Raw genomic sequence first — 20,394 nt, forward strand, 5'->3', positions numbered from 1 at the left:
GCAGTTTCAAAGACCCAACACTGGGTGGCAGTATTTGTAACCACAAAACTAGGGTAAAACTTTTAACTAAACTCTATTTGAAGCCTTGCTTCATATGCAGTGTTTGTGAGGTTTGTGTATACGTCAAACAGTTCACACCCCATTTTTTACAATGATGTATGGCACATCATTTACATCAGCTTTTCTTTGATACTTGCACTTTTTTTTTTCGCAATTTAACTTCTTTCATTTACCTTCAGTTCACTTTCAAAATAAAAGGAGCTACTAAACTAAAACAAGCATGGAGTTTACAGATGATGTGGCCAAGTTCAGTCCCACACTGGGGTGGGTGGCCTTTATCCAGGCTATCCGGTTTACTTTATTTTATTTCAGCTTAGGTGAAGCTACAATGACACAGTGATGCTGCAGCTACCTGCCTGTAAAGGCTTTAGCAGCATTAAAAAAACACAAACACAATTTTGTGTGTGTGTTTCTGTCATCAGTGCAGAAATCCTGGGTCAGATGCTTTTGTAATGAGGTCAGCTGTTTGTGTTATTTTATATGGGCTAATAATGACTTGACAGTGTTGAGTGTGTGCTTTATATAAAAAAGGAAGTCACTCCCTTCCTCTTGGCAGACCTTTAGGCTGTCTATGCTATGTTCATGTGTGTCCTCTGCTTGTGATCAGATTTAATTAGTGGAGCCTCATTGACTGTATCCTGCTTTTGTGCTTGTCGTCAGCCTAAGGTGGGTCATGAGTGATATGATTTAAATGTGTGTGATTATATAAAAAATGTTCACTCCTATTCGGCTGTCGCACATTATCAAAAAAAAAAAGAAAGAAGTCATCAGTGTGATCTTTATTTAATTGCTGGTTTTAAAAAAGACTTCTGGTGCACTCTGTAAAATGTGGTTGATTGATTAGTCGAAGAGTCGATTTCAATCATCAATGCAGCACCTTTCATGTGATGGCTGGCTGCCTGTCCCACTGGGTCTTACATTTCTCCTCTGGTACTCCATCACAACCACAAGTAGCCACCTCTCTCTGCTTTGTTAGACTCTCAGATCTATATTTTTGACCTCAGTGCCTCCTGATCTGCAGTCAGCCTCCTGCTCTGTATGATGTAAACTTATTAAAATCCTGTAGACTGTCACACTGCCCTGAATTTAAAGCTACACTAAATCAGATTTTTTTTATATATTAATCATCAGTACAAAATTAAGAAACTCAAATTATATTACCTACTGAAGAAAGTCCATTCAGTCAACAGAGGCTGTTAGTGAAGGAGCATGTAAATCTATACGTGCTGAAATATTCATGCGCCTGTTTGAGTTTTTTTTTTCATATAACCTTCACTGTCTGAATGGATCTCATTGATTTTAAAGACTTTAATGAATTTTCTCAGCCAAACATGGTGCACTATCTGATGCTGAGTATCAGTCTCCATCACTAACCATTCCTTTCCTTAGGTGCCCCGTCAAAACAGGAAGTGGTTCCTTTGTTTCTAAATGTTGCTATGCAGAGGTCACTTCCTGAATCCAGCTGTTTTTCCCCACTCCTATAACACATCTTTTTGGAAATCTGTGACATTTTACATTAAATTACATCAGCAACAAACAGGATCTGAAGTGATTATTTGAGGCAAATATGATGGTTGGTGGATGTTGCTGCTTTGCATTAGGTAAAGAGGAGTTTTTCTAAGGAAAAGAGTAAAATAACAAGATTATGATCGCTGTTCCTCTATACTAAGAATTAGAGAGAAATAGATTTTAGGGCTTTTTCCCCCTCTTTATCTGGGCCTCTTCTTTTTTTCATCCCATTTAGATTTCACTTTCCGTCTCTGTTTACCTCACATATTTAGAAAATGCACCAACATCTCTGCCAGTTGAAGCCATATGGGGCTTGAAGACAAAGCAAAGGGATAAAATGAATGTAACCGCACAGAAAACGATAATCAAACGCTGAGTCTGCAAGTTTTGGCCGTCTCACAGAGGACGGAAATCTAACTGCTGTTTGTGTGACTCAAGCCTCAAAGCAACAAAACACCATCTGTCCACATTACTTAATCAGATTGGACACTTCTTCAGCTCTCCTGTATTTCCCCAAAGATGACAAGAGCCTATGCAGCAATGGCAGCTCTCTTCAAAATGTCAGAAGTTTAACTCCCAGGTAAAGTTAAAACTTTGAATACTTACATTAAATAATGCTGAAAACCATCACCGCCATAGGCTGGGGACAGGAAGAGAAAGTAGAAGACAGGGACTGAAACACCACCTGTGGACAGCAGTTTTTCATTTAATGAAAATCATTCACACTATTTATATCAATATAGTCAAAACGTACTCTTCTTAACACCGTGATGCTCTTTGTTTACCACATACAGGCTCCAGATTTGAAATAAAGGACAAAAGGTTACATGATACAACTCCCATCTGGAAGACAGGTTTGCGTCAATGCACTGACGCTCTACAAAACAGACAGGACATTGCCAGATGAGGACCCTGCACTGCCTGATGTCCTGAATAGGTTCTTTGACATGGACAGAGGAGAGGCTGCCTGCAAAAAGTCTATGCTGAAGACTGTGCTGAAAGAAATAAACATACACATCAGCTGTTCCAATCTGCCTAGAATCATACACAATCGCCCCCATGCCCCAAAAATCTTCAACCAAAGACTTGAATGACATCCATATACATCCATTCATGAAATGCTTTGAGAGACCAGTTCTTTCCCACATCAGAAAGATCATGTCCACCCTTCACGCTGACACCGGGCCAACCGGAGGATGCTATCTTCCAAAGTGCTCCACATGGCACTCACCCACCTGCAGACACCAGACAGCTAATGTGAGGAGGTTTGTAGATTTCAGCTCTGCATTTAATACAGTTGACCACCCTGAGTGAGTGGATCAAGGACTTTCTCACAGATTTATTACTTGTACAGTAAACATGCAGCTTAAACTTGTTAAAGCCTTTTTTACTGCTTTTAACATTCACTTTTAAGACAAAATATTCACTTTCTGCCCGATGCGTCCTACCCACTGACAGGTGCCATGGTAACCATATCATCAATCAGATTCACCTCACCTGTGAGCAGTTAACAGGAAACCTTGCTGCCAGCAAATAAACAGCAGAAAGGGCAGCGATGTGTATGTGACATGACATCTGAACACGGGGTTACCACCATCCAATATTAATATGAGAACATATTATCTGCTGCAGATAATCAAGGTTAATTAGACCTTAAATATAATGTCAAATTCAAATCACTGGATAGTTATTTATTCTAATCTGAATCTAAAGTGGGGTTTTTTGTTTTCCCTGAGATGCCGCTACATGTATTCTGCCCCTGTCCTTGGATTAGCAGTGTCAGAGTGTGAAACAGAGCAACATGTAGCATGACTTTTATATAGGCTACAGGTGTGTCTGTAGTCTGTAATTTACTGGAAACTGACTGTTTATATAGATTTAATTCAAATTTTGCAGATATATATCAAATATTGTAGGATAATGCGAAAGTCAGAACAGGTTATTTAATTAGCCAATTAGAAAGTGAAAGGGAGGGGCTTAAGATTTATCAGCTTGTGAGAGTTAAACAAACAGAAAATATGACGAGAGAGAGAAGAAACAACTTGAAGTCCATCAAACATTTATTTGTGAATTCTATGACAAACAAGAGGCAGTAATATCTCGCTACATAGGTCAGAAAAAAATACCCCCCCACCCTCCAAATCCCTCTATTTTTAAAAATCCACATGTTCTCATCTTTTACAGTTGCTGCCATGTTTCTTTTGTTTTTTGTCTGTATGTACAGAAGAAATGCTCAAGTGTGCGGTGTCTAACAGGACAGAGAGCTTCATACGTCCACAGCGACCTGATTCGGATCAGCTGTGGGCATTCAGCTTTTCTCAAAGAAATAAAACGGGACAAGAGTACAAACTTTTCCTTCTTCTGTTCAAAGGGATACGTTTCCTTATTGTGTACTCATTTTAATCGGGCTTTCATCGCATTCTCCTTTGAGTCCAGCATTTTCTTTTACATATATATATATATAAAAGACAAGAGCAGGTTATATAAAGCAAATATACAGGCGATCTCTATAGTTTAGCTAAAATTATGAACAAGCTAAGAATGTATGTACATTATCCCTATATGGGAGTGATGATCGTATGAATGGGATGGAAGTCAGCATGTTGTTTTGACCTGTCATTGGCTGGTGATGTTGTGTGACCTGTTCCGTTATTGCCTGAAATGCCTTGTACTTATAACCTGAGGGAGGGGGGTTAGGGTTAGAGGAGCCAATGTGACACCTGACGGGGCAGGCGGGAAGGCTGGAGAGGTGGAGACGGCTGACCGATGACATCAGAGACATTGGAGTCATGGCGTTAACTGCGCCATTTTATAGAAACTATGTCCAGGTTGCATTAAAGATGCGAAATGTACTCCAATAATCCAACAAAGCAACAAAATAAAATAAATCTATCATTATAGTTTAAAGTAATACAGACCAATCTCTTTAGAGTAGGATGGCATCATATTGGTCTAAATCTTTACCCATGTGGAGGTTTGGTCAATAAAAAATAAAATAAAATACAAATTCCACTTATTGGCCTCATCGTTCGGCACAATATGAACATACATGTTAGAGCTGAATTAAAATCTTAATTAAACCAAGACATCTTTGTAAGGGAAAGGCACTAAAGTGACCTTCTTATGGACTGTAAGACATAAGACAGTGGGACACATACAGTATATTCCTATCATTGATCATTATAGATGCATGATCTGTGTCATTTAATGAGTAAAAATTCGGTAGAAGAGGTAGAACTCAGTCTGGTAAACTCTTTCGTTTCACGCACAATGTATCTCAGTAACTTTATGCATATTTTGAAGCCAAGATCTCGACAATGCATGAGGAACATATTGTGTGAATAACTGAACTGATCCAGGTGTGTTTTTATTGGTTTTTTTTCCAGTTTGTTTTAACAACAACAACAACACACACGCAAAAAAAAACGTTCATCCATCTCTGAATTTTGAAACTGTGCCACGTCTATTATTAGTGCACGATGAAGCTTCCTCTGTGGTTATTCATCCTGGTGTGTAAGCAACTGGGAGAGACTGTGGGACAAATGAGTCATTTACTGGACTGTGGTCACTGCAGACAGGACTTTAACCAGTTTGTCTCAAGATTTAGATTTTTTTTTTTTCCAAAATGATCATTTCCATCTCTGACACATGTTGATCAGTCAGTGTGCAATTACAATGTGAGTCAACGTCTCCACTCGGAACAAAACACAGATGTCTGCAGTAGAGAGCAGTTTGACAATCGTCTGTGAAATTCAAGTGTTTTTAAGGTGGATGTTTGGATGTTGCCTCCAGTCAAAGAAAAAAAATACCCCAGATGTAACCGAAAGGCTGCAACAACAGACAAAAACAGTACATTTAGCCATAGTCAGAAGGGTAGTAAATGGGCTAAGTGATCTGTTTTTGTTCTCGTTGGATTCTTTAACTGAAGGAGCTGTGCTTTTTGGGAAACATTTGGATGCGTGCAGTTATTTGTTTTAGCTCAGCTAAAACTATACCTGTTGTATAATTGTGGTGAAAATTCATGCAAGACCGTCCAGACCTGTGGCAAGCAATGCCAGCAGCCTTTGAAGCTTTGGTGACTGGGTTTATAATGCGGTCGATTTTGTACCCGCAATGATGGGGAGGGGGAAGAGGAAGGCCGGAGAGGAGACAGACAGCAGCATTTAGACTTGTGGGTTTTCCTCAGTGTGTTATTTAAATACAGGAACGCTTACTGTAATGGCCTATTTTAAAAACTGCTGAGTCAACTGTGTGCAGAGAGCGAGAGACGCTGGACCGCTACAGGGTACATAGATTGTTAAAGAGCAAAGAGCCCACAGCAGACCGGACACTAAGTATAGCACCATGAAAACTAAATAGAAAGAATAGAAAGAGGCATATAGAAAATAAACAAAACTAAATCAAAATAATTTACTTTTCAGAAATATAACCCTTGATATAAAAAAGTATATATATATATATATACTGCAGTGTTTCCCTCCTGTACATGTCAACCATTTTGTCCCTCCTCCACTGTGGCACAGTACCGAACTGTTGCTCCAGTACTGCCTGATTGTAATTATGTGCATGAAAACAATCATTAAAAAAGGCCTGCTGTGTGAGTGTGTGTGTGGAGGCTAGTTTTGGTGTGAGCTGACTAATAGGCGGTCTGACAGGCACTTTGATTAGAAGGACAAGGCGAACATGAAGGAGAAAAACAAAATGTACTTAAAAACCTTTTCAAAAACTATTTTTTTAAATTGAATTTCCTTTTCCTTTCCTATTTTTTTTTTAAATGCATGTCACTCATCATGTAGCATATATATAACATTTACCTTATATTTCTATTAAAAATTCAGATATCCTACTATATTTACATACGTTTTTCATAGTCAGGTAAAAAAAACTGAACAATTTAATTCATTTAATCACTTTTACTAATTGATTAAATTTAAAAAAACAAAAAAGCTAGAATTATTTTCTACATAACTTTTCAGTGCTTTAAGTACTCATGTGACGGTCACAGCGGTTAAAATTTACTATAAAGCTACATTTTCAAAATGCGTATCAGGTCCGTAAAATAGCTACACCATTGAACCAAAAAACAGATGCTTGTGTGTGTGTGAGATAAAAGAGAGTAGAGAATGAAGGAACTTCATTGTTGCAGCTTTTAAACCATCCAAACATTATCCCAGAATGCTGAACAAACCAAATGTACATAAAAACCCATACACACACATTTATATCTGGCAAGGACTCTTTTCTTATATATAAAAAAAGGGAATGTACTAAATAAATCCTCATAGGGTTCTGGCTAATGAGTTAAACATGTGTTCAAGCTCAGATGTGGCTTCATTGTCCCCAAATTATGAGCACTTTCCCTATTAAATAAACAAACAAAAAGATTGAAACAAAAATAAATAAATGAAGATCATAAACCAGACACCAATGCGAGGATTCTGTTTGTAGATTTTTTATCCACCCTGAGCGTGGATAAAATAAATGAAGATCATGTGAAGACGCCTTCAACATAAGAGTCTTGTTACACTGCTGTCTTTGAATGCAGCCTTTAAATGATCAACTCCTGAACAGAGAAACGGCTGCTGACTCTCTGTCATATTGTTTATATGTGAGGAAGGGATGGGAATGTCCTATTATGCCTTTATGAAAAAGACTAAATGCCACATCAGATGGACTTACTTTACAGAAGAACAACTGAATGATTTTTGTTCTTTTTAAAACTCTTGCCAGTCATCAGGATCAGGACTCCTAGTCATTCTGACTCAGAGGGTTTAAGGATGAATCTTGACATCAGTGAAGCTACATCTGAAAAATATGAAACGGGCACTTTTACTCAGATTCAGATCAAAACGACAGTCTCCCTATCTTTGAAGAAGGTGTTCTTCTTATATCTACAAGTCATGGCTAAAAGTGTCCCCGACTGAAGTACCTCTGGGATCAACAGTGGAGCGCGACAAGCTCTTTAAAAATGGTCTCATTTATAGAGGCGCAAAGTCCAAACATCAGTCATTTGTCCAAGTGTGGTCATGTTGGAATACACAGTCCTTGACTTCTAGACTAATAAAGGTTGATGTAAACTAGTCTCAAGTGTATTCATTCGTTCATTTTTAGATCCATGTTGGAATGTTATTGTGTTAATCTCGATCTCAGCGGTGTGATTTCGCACAGCGTGTGTGTGCGCTTCAGAGCCAGATTAACACAACCTAGGATCTCTCCAGCGGTGACCGCTCCCCAAAGTAACGTGTGCAGTTTAAATGTAAACTGATGGCATCTGTAACAGTCCAGTCTGTAAATGTAGCATCTCTGCTAGTTCCACAGCATGCTGGGAGATGACTGAGTGTCTGCGTGTTGTACCTTTTACTGTGTAAGTTGGAGGAGATGTTTAGTAGGTCCAGGTGTTTCACTCATTAGACTCAGCTTAGAGTTACTCTAGTTAAGTATGTACGTGCGTGTCCTGCTGGTAGCTTTGTGATGGTTGGATCTGGGTTGGAGTTTTGGTACTCCCTCCTTGGCATCTGAATGGTACAGTCCAAAACAAGTGTGTGTGTGTGAGGCAGTAGGTCTGTGGGGCAGTCTGTGCAGTGTTCTATCAGTGTATGTTTGGCAGTGCAGTTTCGTAGGTGCGTATGTACATGTGATGTGAGAAAGTGTACACATGGCAGTAGCGTCTGAAGAATCAGTATTGCTTTGTGTGTATAAGTGTGTTGTGTGCGCCCATGTGTGTGGCAGTTAGAGGTGTGGTCACTCGTTGGAGGCGTCCCCCTTCTCCTCTGCTGAGTCTTGTGGGCGGTGCTTGCAATGGCGAGTGGCTGCTCTGGATGATCGTGGAAAGCAGGGAGGCTGGGCGGCGCAGTCACAAGGTGCATCCTGGGAAATTGAAAAGTGGCTCATGTATGAATATTTTTTTTTAAATAAAATGGGAATTAAAAAAAGTCAATTGACTGGTTGAAGTCTAGAATAATTTAATTCTGTGGGTCTCACCTCCATCCCTGAAGCAACGGAGCTGTTCGCCATGTCCTTCCCTCCTCCCATGATGCTGACCATCTCCTCTCCGGCTGTCTGTCTCATAAACCTCTTATTAACAATCCGGGTCACGTGGTCATTGCCTACGCCGAACCCAGCCAGTGCACTGTGTCCACCTGCACCAACTGCCACGCACTCCGGCTTGGCTTCATCCATGCTGCTGTAACCCAGAGCTCTCTCTGCAGCCACGGCGACCACTCCCGGGCCACGGCTGCTGCAGACGGTCTTGAAGAACTCCTGTACCAGGCCTCCGTACCGCTGAGAGCCGGGGTCAGATCCACAGACAGCCACCCCAGAGGGTTTTCCTGCAGGTGGGGGATGTCGAGCTGGACTGGCAGTCTGGCTGGCTCCTGACCCGAAAAGGTAATCAAAGATGGTATTAGAGCTGGCAGTTGGCACATAATGAAGAGTATAACATCATCATCCTAACACGCTTCTTTCACAGACCTATCAACCTTCTTTTGACATCATAACACCACACAGTGCAGATATATTACCTGTGTCACCCCTCCAGAGCGACTCCGTGCTTCCTGAATGTTCCACCACACTGAAGAGGCTGGAGAGGCCATCAGCGAGGCCACTCAGGACGGGACTGTCCCTGGTGGTGGTGGAGCGAGCCCAGGCAGAGCCACCTCCTGCAGGGATGGACCTCTGCTGGAGGCTCCACAGACTGCGGTCCCTGGAAGAGGAAGAGCCATCCAGTCTGGAGGTGGAGCCTAAAAACAGAGCAGTGAGCTCGTATCTCAGTCTTTGAATTGTTGTATGTGATGTTGTACATGCAGGTAGAATAAGAAGAAAATTACCAGAAGTCACTCTGCGTTGTAATTTTGGTGATCCATACTTGGGGGAACAGCACGGCCTCTCGATGCGGCTGTGGACTTTATCCAGAGATGTTGATATTTGCCGAGTGCGGGCGGATGCCAAGGAGGAGGTGGTGGCTGATGAGGGCCGAGGGGACCAGGCTTTGGAGTGCAACCCTGTCCCCCTGCTGCTTGGAAGGTTCTCAGTTTGGAGCCCAATGCTGACATATTGAGCTGCGGTCTGTGTGGATCTGCTGGAAACACCAACTGCCTGCATAGAGACATGATGTAATAATAAATGTCACTGTAAACCCAAAACTAAGACTGACTGACTGGAGGAATCATAATGAGAATTCTTACCTGACTCCCAGGTTCTTTGCTGGATTTCCTCTCCAGGGAGGAAGAGCGTATAGCCTGTCGGACACAGTTGGTCATTTCCTTCATGTCGTCACTCAAGTTGGCTGAAATCTCTCCGATCTCCAGGCCGTGGAAAGCCGAAGAAGACGTCATCCCATCAACTACGCTGTTAGCCGAGCCGCTAATGCTGTTGAGGACACTTGGCGTGGAACTGCCGCCGCAGCTGCTTCTGCTCTCCAGCAGCTCTCTGTGCTGCTTGGACAGGGAGCTCAGCCACTGCTCATAAGAAGAAAAGGAGAAAGCTGGCTGCTGGTGCTGGATGTCCAGCATTTCCACCAAACCTGCATCTGAACCGTTCAGTCCCGGGTAGGAGCTTCCATTCTGGACCTCCTGCTTAGCCTCCTGGCACCTTCTCTGGTGTTCCATGCGTCGCACAGCAGGTGGGCTGTAGTAGATCCGGATACCTGTGCGATCTGGAGCAGTGTAGCTCCTTTGCACGGACTCCAGGTCTAGCTGTGCTCCAGGTGAAGTGCTGCAGGAACCGCTGGGACCATCCCAGGTTTTACAGGTGTCCACGATCTCTGGGGTCTGTAACAGTATAACACAATGAGAAAAGGAAGACTGATGATGTGATGATTATTATATAATAATTATTTTCACTAAACTAAAAGAAGGTTTTTCTCTGCAATAAGGTGGAAAAATGTGTCACTATATCAACAATCGACCAAAAGGAAATCAATGGTGCATTTCTAATGAAAACACAAGTTACTAACCTCATTGGTCAGATAGGTCCAGTTCTTCCTGGTGATGTCACCCAGCTCTAAGTGATTAGATAGAGGTAAGGTTGCAAAGTGAATCTTCTCCTCCCGATTGGCTGTTCCGTTGACCTCTGAACCCTCCAGCTCTAATGTTGATTTCATCCTTCATTTTTTTTTACAAAATAGAAAGGAGAACTGCTTTTCAAAATAAAGCACCAAGGCAACAGGAAGACACAAAGAGAGGCAGGCAGAAGCACATCTGTTTTTATACATATTCAACATGATGTGAAAAACATTGCTTTTAATTGCTACCTTGGGGATCCGGCTCCATTAGTAACCAATGTGTCTGCAGAGGGTTCACCGCCCGATGGCTTGGACTGTCAGAATAAAAGAAAAGACTTTCAGTGGAAATGATCAAAATGTAACAACACCTCTCTAATGAGCCCTGGGTGTATATCTGACGTTAATAATGTAGCATTGTACTACTTTAATCAGCCTTATCTGCCAAAATACACTATGGACCATTTGCTACTTCGTTATACTGCTCATCTGTGAACTTTTAAAGTTTTTCAATAATAAGGATTCAAATTTATCCTGTAAAAAAAGTCCTATAGCTTTACACCATCCAGCCTGATGGGGGCACTGTGATCAAAAAAGATGGAAGGAATAGGATGGAAACAATACAGCAGCAAATAGAGACATAAAGGAGGAGCTGTAATTGTGAAAAAGAAAAAAAAAAACTGAACTATAACCACTGGTGCAGTCCCTCCCTCTGAAGCTGCAGCTGCTTGGCAGTGACTGCTGCTGTGTAATCAGCAGATATGACTGACCATGTTTTCCCGGTGAGCTCAGCTCAACCACAGTGAGGGTTCTCCTTACTCACATCATGGCTTTCACATCTGTGTCAGCATCAGTGAAAGCGTAAAATGTAATTTCAGACCTTAGTGGTGGTCAATGACCTGCTCAGATCAAAAGTCAGCTTGGAAAAAGGTTGCTGTCTTCAGACCCAAATTTTTGCTTTATACATATACATATATATTTATTTGTATTTCTATCCACGAAGTGCAGTCTGGATGTTGAAAACCAACATACCAGGAAACACACATTTGACCCACTGACTTGATAAACCTTCAGTAAACACATCCCTCTGACCCTGCATCGTCATGCATACCTTTCCCTGCTGTGCTGTGGCCTCTCTCAGCCTCTGCTCCCACTGAGCTCGCTCCTGGCTGAACATCTCCAGCAGCTCTAGCTTCTCTCTGCCCCAGTTCCTCTCTCCGATCTGAAGCTGAGAGAGAAGAGAAGACACTGTGAAACACAGCTGAAAATCCTATCAGCCACTTGTGCAAACAAGGTTGCACATCTACCTGTTTAGTTAGGTCCATCACTGCTGCGTAGGACTCAGCCAGAAGGTGCTGGTGTTCTTCACGTTCCTTCTTTAGCGCCACCTTCAGGTCTGGAGGGTCCAGTGCGTCGGTAGAGGACAGGGCTGCCCCTTTGCCTGCTTTGGTCTCCAGCTGGAAGATGAAAGGAAGAGTGATCTTTGTAGACTCTTTAAGGGGTAAAGTTGAGGTCTTTAATAAGCTTTGTTTGCAATAGCAAAATTACTGTACAGTACTTTAAAGGCAAATACTGGAAGGTCGTATTCACACTTAATGCAGCACACAAACACTGTCTTGAATCCAACTATGACTCATTTGAGCTGTGATTTGTAATGGGAACTCCCATCATCTCTGTGAGTTTAATCCTCCTCCACTCTAAACATCTTACTCTCTCTGACCTTTTCTCATCCCCTCCTCTCCTCTCTTTCTCACCCTCTATTTCCAGCTCTCTCACCCCCTTTTCGCTCTCTGTAAATCTGCCCTCCTGTCACAGAGACTGTAGGTGGGATGGCTTGCATTTTTTATGAGCTGCTCTGCTTTTTTCTGTCTGAGCCTCATAGTTCACACAGCCAACACTACCGGGCCCATCAATCTGACAAACAGGGAGGCGCACACACACATAGACACACACATCTCAGACCTATCCATCTCTCTCTGTCTGGCTATGTGGCGCCCATAATATGGTGCTGAAGGAACGTCCTATCGTGGCGCAACACACTTAGGCTATATCCAGCCTCCTATGGCAACAGTGTTTCTTGTTTACGATCCATAGGGCCTAACGAGCATCATGTCTGCTGAGGTGGTAGTGGTGGTGGGGGGCGCTGCATTACTGGATGACTGGCGTTTATTGGATTAGAGGTGTTGGGTTCATGACTCAATTCTCATGACTCACAATTTACCAAGTGTAATTACTCCACTTATTATTCAACTAAAACATTAAATATGAAAGCAGACAGAAGGTTCTGGTCTGTTTCTGTCTGTAGTTTTGTAATTAACCATTCTAAAGCCACTGAATTACCTGAATAAACAAACAAAATAAACCTGGACTTTATGAAATATCCAGTTAGCTGAAAGGTTAATCAGAATCAGAATTAATGGGCCACCTGCTGTAGCAGTGCTACCCAAAACTGTGAGGACATCACATGGCTAAAGGCCAATTCCAGGATTAAGGTGAGACCAGGTTAATGTTAGAGACTTGTTGATAAGAGGGGACAGGGTAATGCAGTATGTGAATGAGTGTCCTCACAGCTATAGTAAGCCCAGTGTAAGCTCATTAATTAATTAGAATACAGACTTCCTATAAGCTCCATACGTGTATAAACTGTTTTGGACATTTTTTTAAATGCCAGTGTTGGCTTCAAATTAAAGCATGATGAATGAGTGAAGTGGATTTCATTGTGATGAATGAGCGTTCACAGCTTCCAGCTGCTCTCTCTGTCATCCCTGAGACGACAGGTGCTTGTAACGCATCCTACAGTCAGAACAGAGGCACCGTTGTCCTGCATGCAATCTGAGTTCTGGGTAGTGTTGCTACTTGATTTGACGGCGTTTGTTTATTAGGTTGAACGCACAGATAATTTCCCATCAAGCTGTTTGACACGTATGATGGGGTTTGAAATTGAGTTGACTGGTTCAATGAAGCAACAGCTGGAGGGCTCGCTGTTTGCTGCCAGAAGCCTTGGCAATGATTTTGAGATGGACACACACACATGCGTGCGAGCATGATCGTGGCATATTGATGGCATACTTTACAGTGTGCACTGCTGGCAGAGGAAAGATTAGTTCCAGCTGTGGCATCTAGGCCAGGGGGTAACGCACACACCACCACACCGTACTGTAGTCCTGCCTAACACTATCCTAAACCTAATTCTAAACATAAACAGCATATAGAGAAGGAAGACCCAGTTCGCCTCCTCCCACTGACACAAGTAAGGCCAAAATATCATGCTTACTTAGAGAAAAAGCAGAGCTTTGGATCTAAACATGCTGAAAAATGACGCCATGAGCCAGAGTCCACAAACAAGAGGTCCAGAGGTGAAGTTGCACACATGGCACACCCCATCCTCTAACGTGAAGGAGGTGGGGACTAAGATCTATACCTATAGATCTTATATAGGAAGCCACCAGGGGGAAATCTATAATTTGGCTTCACTTCACTGCAGAGCTGTCATGTCGTCCATCTTTATATATGATTCGAACCTTCACCTTAAAACTTCTACGTATTAACCCTCAAATAGCCATTTGAAAGGGTCTAAAATGGTGAGGACTCTCCAAAATGAGTCTTCAACTCACATTGGTTCTCACAACAACAGCTGGACAAGTACACACATACACACATTCTAGTAGGATATCTTAAAAAAAAGACTGATGGCATTAAAATGCATTGCAGATAATAAAGTTCAATGTTATAAATGATGTGCAAATGAGAAAAAAAATAATTAAAAACTCGCTTCACATTTAGAAAAAGCAGAGCTTTGAATCTCTTTGTAATGCCGTCCCCGTTCCTTATCAGAAGACGAATGATCTCAAAGCGTGGCGGGAGAGCTGAATTTCTCTGATCATGACAATGATTAATGACTCTGTCTGTGTATGTGTGTGGGTACTGAAATAACACTGACGAATCCTTCACTGTGGCAACCAACATCTGCTCAAGGATTCCAAAATATCATATTTAGTTTAGGTGATCTTGTTTCCAAATTTACCCATCTGCAGTGACTTTCTCCACCATTTTCTTTCATCCAAAGGTGACAAGTAGAGCCTGACGGGCTGGCTAGCGGACATATTGTGTTTTTGTTTTAGTTTACACATATTTGGCATGTGTAGATAATATAGAATAAAATAGAACAGTTAAAGGAGGGGGAATTAGTGCACATGAAAGGGATTTTTGTTTAATTGCCCAGGCCTCTGTGTCTCCTTTCATTTATCTCTCTTCTCTCTCCATCTCCGTTACTAGGCGGTAACACACAGGCTCTCAGAGGCTGTTAATTAACACTGTTACTGCCTGGGCTGCTGTTAAGACACAGACAGAGACAATGAGAAAGGAGGAAGAGGAGGAGGAGGAAACATTAAATAGACTAATAACCAGTAGACTAGAGCACTAGTAAAGGAGACAGAAACACAGAAAAGGCTTGGATAGACATACACTTTACAAAGAGAAGTGGAAATCTTGTGGTTACAGACCACTTGTAACCAGAACAGAAAAGACAAAAAGAATTTATCCATGCGACCAAAAGCCACCTGGATTCATAACCAGCATGTTTAATTTGACTTATCAGACATGGCAGCTGTTGTTTATACCAATAACTTTAAAGAGAACATGTAATTTTCTTCTTACATGTGTGATGAGGCTCTTTAGCTTCGTCCTCTCCACCTCCCATGATGCCTTGGCTTTTGCAAACTGCTGAGTGAGTTCCTGGGAGCCTTGTCTCTCTTGTCGCAGCTCTCCACTGAGATCCTGCAGAGCAACCTTCAGGTCTGCCAGAGTGCTGCTAACGGCACTCGCCTGCAGGGGGAACACACAGGTGACCCGTGCATGAGTGTGCGCAGTGCAGTGTGCATATACGTCCATGGTGCGTTGCTCTACCTTTATGGTCGGACTGAAGGGATGCTTGTCGGCGGTCGCCCTCTTGTCGGGCTGGTGGGTGGGGCTCGGCAAGTTCTCCTCTTCCAACAGCAGGTAGAGGTCTTTCACGCTGTTCATCTGAAGAACCAATCACAAGCCAGCAACATTAAAGCCTGAAATAAATCAATGACCACGGGTTAAAATAAGGACTTTTTCCCCTCCTACCTCCAGAACGTCCTTCCACTCTGCATCCTTCTTGCAGCCAAGCCTCCACTGTTTAAGGAAACAGCGCAGTTTGAGGCTGAGCAGTAACAGGGCCTGTTTGAGGTGCTGGGATTCCTGCACGAGCAGAGTCCTCTCCTGGCTCCACAGTTTCTGCTGAAGCCTAGCCTGGAGGCCCAAACTCTGCAGCTGGAAGTCCCGTCGCAGCAGGGCCTTCTGATGTTCTTCCTGGAGCTAAGAGACGCACAAACAATCAGATAACAATCTTGTGGTCCACAACACAACAAGCGCCTATTCATTTGCTGTCAAGTTCCTCTTTTATTGGTTATTTCCATATTAACTGGTGTTTCTGCTTCATCAATCTGAAGTGCTAGAAATTAAATAAATAAAAGCAGATACAAAGATACAAAAAAATAAGGTAGATCATTAAAAGGCACTTTCTTCTTCATTCATTATTTTATGCTGCAGCACTGACCTGTGTGAGTTTTGCTGCAATTTCTTTCTCCAGCTCCTCCTGAGCTCCTTGAACTGACTCCTCTGTTCCATCCAGCTGGGCCTGGAGGTCGTCGGATGGGAAGGGCTGGAGGAGAAAACGTAGGAGGTCAGGGAATGGTGGAAGTGGAAGAGAAAAATAAGAAAGGAGGCAGAGGGGAAAATAAGAACAAAAGGATGATGAGGAAAAACAGAGCAGTAATGGAAGGAGACGTGTGAGAAGTGTTCCTTTTTTTGCTACTACACCCTCATGCTACTGTAAGTCTACACACACGCACACACACACTTCATCTCATGCACTCTCCCATGCCTCATTTGGCTGCTGAGTGAGTGCGATCCATCGACCCAACGCTGTACCATTAATGTCCTCTTTCACCCTCCACTGGGTTCACCTCACTGGCCTCCATCACCCTCCACCCAGTGGCCCAACTTCTGGCTGCCCGCTGCAGGGGTCTATGTGTAGATTTTAAAGTATTGTGTGATGTCATTAAAAAACGGTTAAAGAGGCAATTCTGAGACGATAAAATGTACACATGCATGTGTGTCTGTGCCCGCCTATCACTAACACCAGCAGACTTCCACTCTCTCTGTCGTTCTATTTTAATCTCCCTCAAACATTCACCCTCTTAAGTCCACACACAAACAGCCTCGGTTACCACGGAGACACACCAGCAAAAGGTCAAGCAAACAATGGCCTATTCTTCCTGTCGGTGCCACGGCTGATAGTGAAGTCACTGTTTGTTTACAACAGGGTGTTGCTAGCTGGAGCTCAGCATTGACATCCAGCTACAGCACACACGTGGCTGCTCCTACACATGTTCATACAGATGAGACCTTAAATGACTGTGCCAATCGCATTCAGTTGTCGCTAGCTGTTAAAAGTAAAAGATTCATGGATCCATTTTATTTTCATATACGCCAGGTGGTGGAAAAATCAGTCTGAGCTGCATAAGGAGAAAACCAAACACAACGTCCACTTAACCAGAGATAAAACAGTGTGGCTGCATGGATCCGCTTTATTTACAGGGAGGAAACAGCAGCACCAAATTTAAACGGGAAGGAGTTGCTGGAGTCAGCTCAGGACTGACAGCTGAAGGTCGACTTGGGTAGAAATTGTGCCAACCACAAAACACTGTTAATGCTGCTGAGTAGGCATCATGATGGCTGTGGATCAGAAGGGCTGTGTCACCTGGGCGACGGTGTATGATGTTGATGAAGTACCAAAACATCCATGACCTCAAGTTACATCACTAGTTACGATATCTTAAGTTTAAGTAGTTTATGGTTAGAACTTCTGCTTTAATTAGACATAAAGGGTGATCTGTATATTATGGCATTATTCTATGTGATCACTGCAAATTCTCAGCTATGGGAATATGCTGCTAAACACCATCGAAAGGAGCCATCAGTGTGAGACTGGTGTAAAATGAATGATCACATGAAGAAGATGCCATTTGTGGAATTAGTGGAATTAGTTGAAATAGCATTCCATTTCTCCATTATTATGGGGTACAGTCAGACGTAAATATGCTTCAGATCAGCCATAACATTATGACCATTTGCCCTCCTTTTGCCACTAAAATAGCCTGATCTGGCCTAAATAAAGTAGACAGTCTACACATAGGTTTCTTGTGGAAAAAGGAAGCACTTAAATAAGGATGCCCAAAGTCTGAAGCAGAAAGCCTCGATTAACAAATAAAATTCATCCACTACTGTACCATATCTTTGACTGAAAGTATGCTATGATATAAGTATGAATCAGAAACTATAAATATATAGAATTACATACTGATAATACAGTATTAAACTGATTAGGTGTTACATTCTTACTTTCTTTCTGATGAAGATGACTAATGTTTGCAATGAATTACAGTAACATTTCACCCTATGCTGCTCTATATCTTGTGCTGTTTACAGCCTGTCTAAATGATTGTGCTTTTAAAGGACTTACCTCCGTCTCATCTGTCTCCTTCTCTTCCTGCTCTGGCTGGTTGATTTCCTGCTTTTGTGAGTCGTTGCTATCTGATTGGATGTTCTCCTGTGTTTCACCTTTCACTTCTGGTTCTGATTGGTCCCTAGAATCAGGCTGCTGCATGCATGCATGGGCAAGTTAATGAAGAAAAACACAAACAAATAAAAAGAATCATAGAGGAGACAAGAAGAAGATGGGGAAGGAGAAGATGTTGGATAAAAAAAAATGGAAGAAATGATAGAAAACAGGACAAACAAACAACAACAATAAGAAAAACAATTCAACCAAAATGGCGTTTGTCCATTAAGACAATATGAAAAACAAAAAAAAACATAATAATGATTCATGGGCCTCACAAGACAAAGAAAAGAATGTAGAGGAAGAAGAGCTTGGTCAGAGAAGAAAATGAGAGAGTGGAGAAAAGAAAGAAGAGGAGGATAGATGGTAGGATGAATGGCTGAGGGGGAAGGAGAGGAAATGGAAACGGAGGATGAAGAGAGGGGTATAACCAGCAACGCGAGTTAAAGGACGAAGGGAGGGAGAGAAAGAGAGAGAGAAAGAGACAAATGGGAGGGGAAGAGAAGGAGTAAGGCAGTTAGGATGAAAGGTCAGAGCGAAGGGACAATGGGGCAACAAGGTGAGGAAGGAGACGAGGAAACAGGAGCAGATGGAAAGGTGAAGCCAGGAGAGGAAAGAGCGGGAACAAGGGAAGTAAAAGGGGTGTGAGGTGTGAGGAATAGGAAGAAGGAGGTGAGGAATGGTGGAGAAAAAGAGGTTTGAAGTCGGTTATGGTGCCCGTGCAGAGAGAAAGAGAGAGAGAGAGGGAAGGAAGGGACGAAGGGGAGGAGAGAGAGGGAGAGGGAGGAGGGGAGGGACTCAGAATTGGCCTCTAATGGAGTCTAAACATTTTAGTTTACAAGTTTCTCTGTGTATAATTTCACCAGAACTACCTCCAAACAGACAAATCAGGTCCAATCAGAATATAAATCACACACGTTTCCCTTGCTGCTAATGCACCTCCAGAGATCTGCATCCTTTTTAAACAAAACCAGGAAAAGAGTGAAGAATTAATTTTATGTTTTCTTTTAATGTAGCATATTCCCTGTTTGCCTACAAAAATAAGACTAAAACGTAAGTATTTGCTGATTCCAGTGCAAATTTAGAACCTTGTGGGAATTTTATATAGAGCCATCACATAGCTCAACACAGAGCAGATGTTCAGAATAAATCATAAGCTGGGGCCAATCAGCAGTAGCCCAGGAGCTCTCTAGTAGAGCATATAAAATCAAAGATTTTATTTATGAACCATGATTATGAATCTTCAGCTCCCTACCATGCCTACTTTCACATGCATTCTCACCACCTTTATGTTCATTTTATTATTTTAAGAAAATTTTCATTTGTATTTGCAGATGCCAAAATATGTGCCAAAACCACTTCTAGAGTAGCATCAGGTATTAGGGTTGGGTTCAGGGCATCTGATCTATCTATAAAGGTTACGCCTGCATGCAGAGCTGCTCGCACCTTTGGTGTATAGAAGGCTGAGACACCTGTGACACATTTTAAAATATTTCTGATCATGATGCTGTTCTAGCACTAGTGCTTAAGGTTTTTTTTAGTATATCTGAAACAAGTGGCTGAGAAATGGGGACCATACAGAGGTGTCAAAAACTGCAGTTCCCTCTGTGGCCTCTGGGGGAGCTGGCTCCAAAATTGACCTCTAGGTTAAAATTCCAAAACTTTACAGCAGAAATGATAAAACATGTACAGCCTGGTTCAAAATTAGTTTTGATCTGTTGATCTCTATTAAGTTTCCTTGTAGGTCATAAGAATGATAATACGTCAGATGCTGCCAACATTCCATAAAACAGCTGTCCAGAAACCTATAAGATACGACAACACAAAGCAATATTTCCTATCACTCTGTCACATTAAAGTGTGGTTTAAACTCTATTCACGGACAATAATTTGATGATCTGCTGGCGTGACGCTTCATTAAATCTTAACAGGGACTACTTCTGTTTCCCATGATTCCCATGTGTCCAGCTAAGATTTAATTACGAGAAACATAGTTCAATCGATGGATATAAAAGTAACTTTGAATGAAAAGATTTATGGTCAGTGTTGCAGCATTGTAATCCCAGTCTAGTACATAAATAAATGGTACTTTTGTAAACCTCACTTTGTTCATGCAACAGGCTCCATTTGAGGCCCATAGCAGCATTTAAATACAGGTTAGGAGGTCATTTTACAGCAT

At 42.1% G+C, this 20,394-nt stretch overlaps 1 protein-coding gene across 2 annotated transcripts in view; it reads right to left on the reverse strand.

Annotated features, from left to right (window-relative positions):
* Positions 1 to 7,379: 7,379 nt before the first annotated feature.
* Positions 7,380 to 20,394, reverse strand: part of mtcl2 (microtubule crosslinking factor 2) — a 55,841-nt gene continuing 42,826 nt past the window's right edge. Inside the window, exons 11-24 of one of the 2 annotated variants that reach the window (XM_028409361.1) lie at positions 18,117 to 18,251; positions 16,149 to 16,253; positions 15,677 to 15,907; positions 15,473 to 15,589; positions 15,224 to 15,391; positions 11,875 to 12,024; positions 11,679 to 11,795; positions 10,820 to 10,884; positions 10,523 to 10,670; positions 9,753 to 10,337; positions 9,396 to 9,663; positions 9,090 to 9,308; positions 8,551 to 8,942; positions 7,380 to 8,436 (exon numbers count right to left, since the gene is read on the reverse strand). In XM_028409361.1, coding sequence (XP_028265162.1) covers positions 8,311 to 8,436; positions 8,551 to 8,942; positions 9,090 to 9,308; positions 9,396 to 9,663; positions 9,753 to 10,337; positions 10,523 to 10,670; positions 10,820 to 10,884; positions 11,679 to 11,795; positions 11,875 to 12,024; positions 15,224 to 15,391; positions 15,473 to 15,589; positions 15,677 to 15,907; positions 16,149 to 16,253; positions 18,117 to 18,251 — 2,826 coding nt within the window. In that variant the 3' untranslated portion in view covers positions 7,380 to 8,310. Of the gene's footprint in view, positions 8,437 to 8,550; positions 8,943 to 9,089; positions 9,309 to 9,395; positions 9,664 to 9,752; positions 10,338 to 10,522; positions 10,671 to 10,819; positions 10,885 to 11,678; positions 11,796 to 11,874; positions 12,025 to 15,223; positions 15,392 to 15,472; positions 15,590 to 15,676; positions 15,908 to 16,148; positions 16,254 to 18,116; positions 18,255 to 20,394 lie in introns of both variants that reach the window. The other variant, XM_028409360.1, reaches the window with a different exon arrangement.

This window comes from Parambassis ranga, chromosome 7 (assembly GCF_900634625.1).
Source record: "Parambassis ranga chromosome 7, fParRan2.1, whole genome shotgun sequence".
In the NCBI taxonomy this organism is placed as follows: domain Eukaryota; kingdom Metazoa; phylum Chordata; class Actinopteri; family Ambassidae; genus Parambassis; species Parambassis ranga.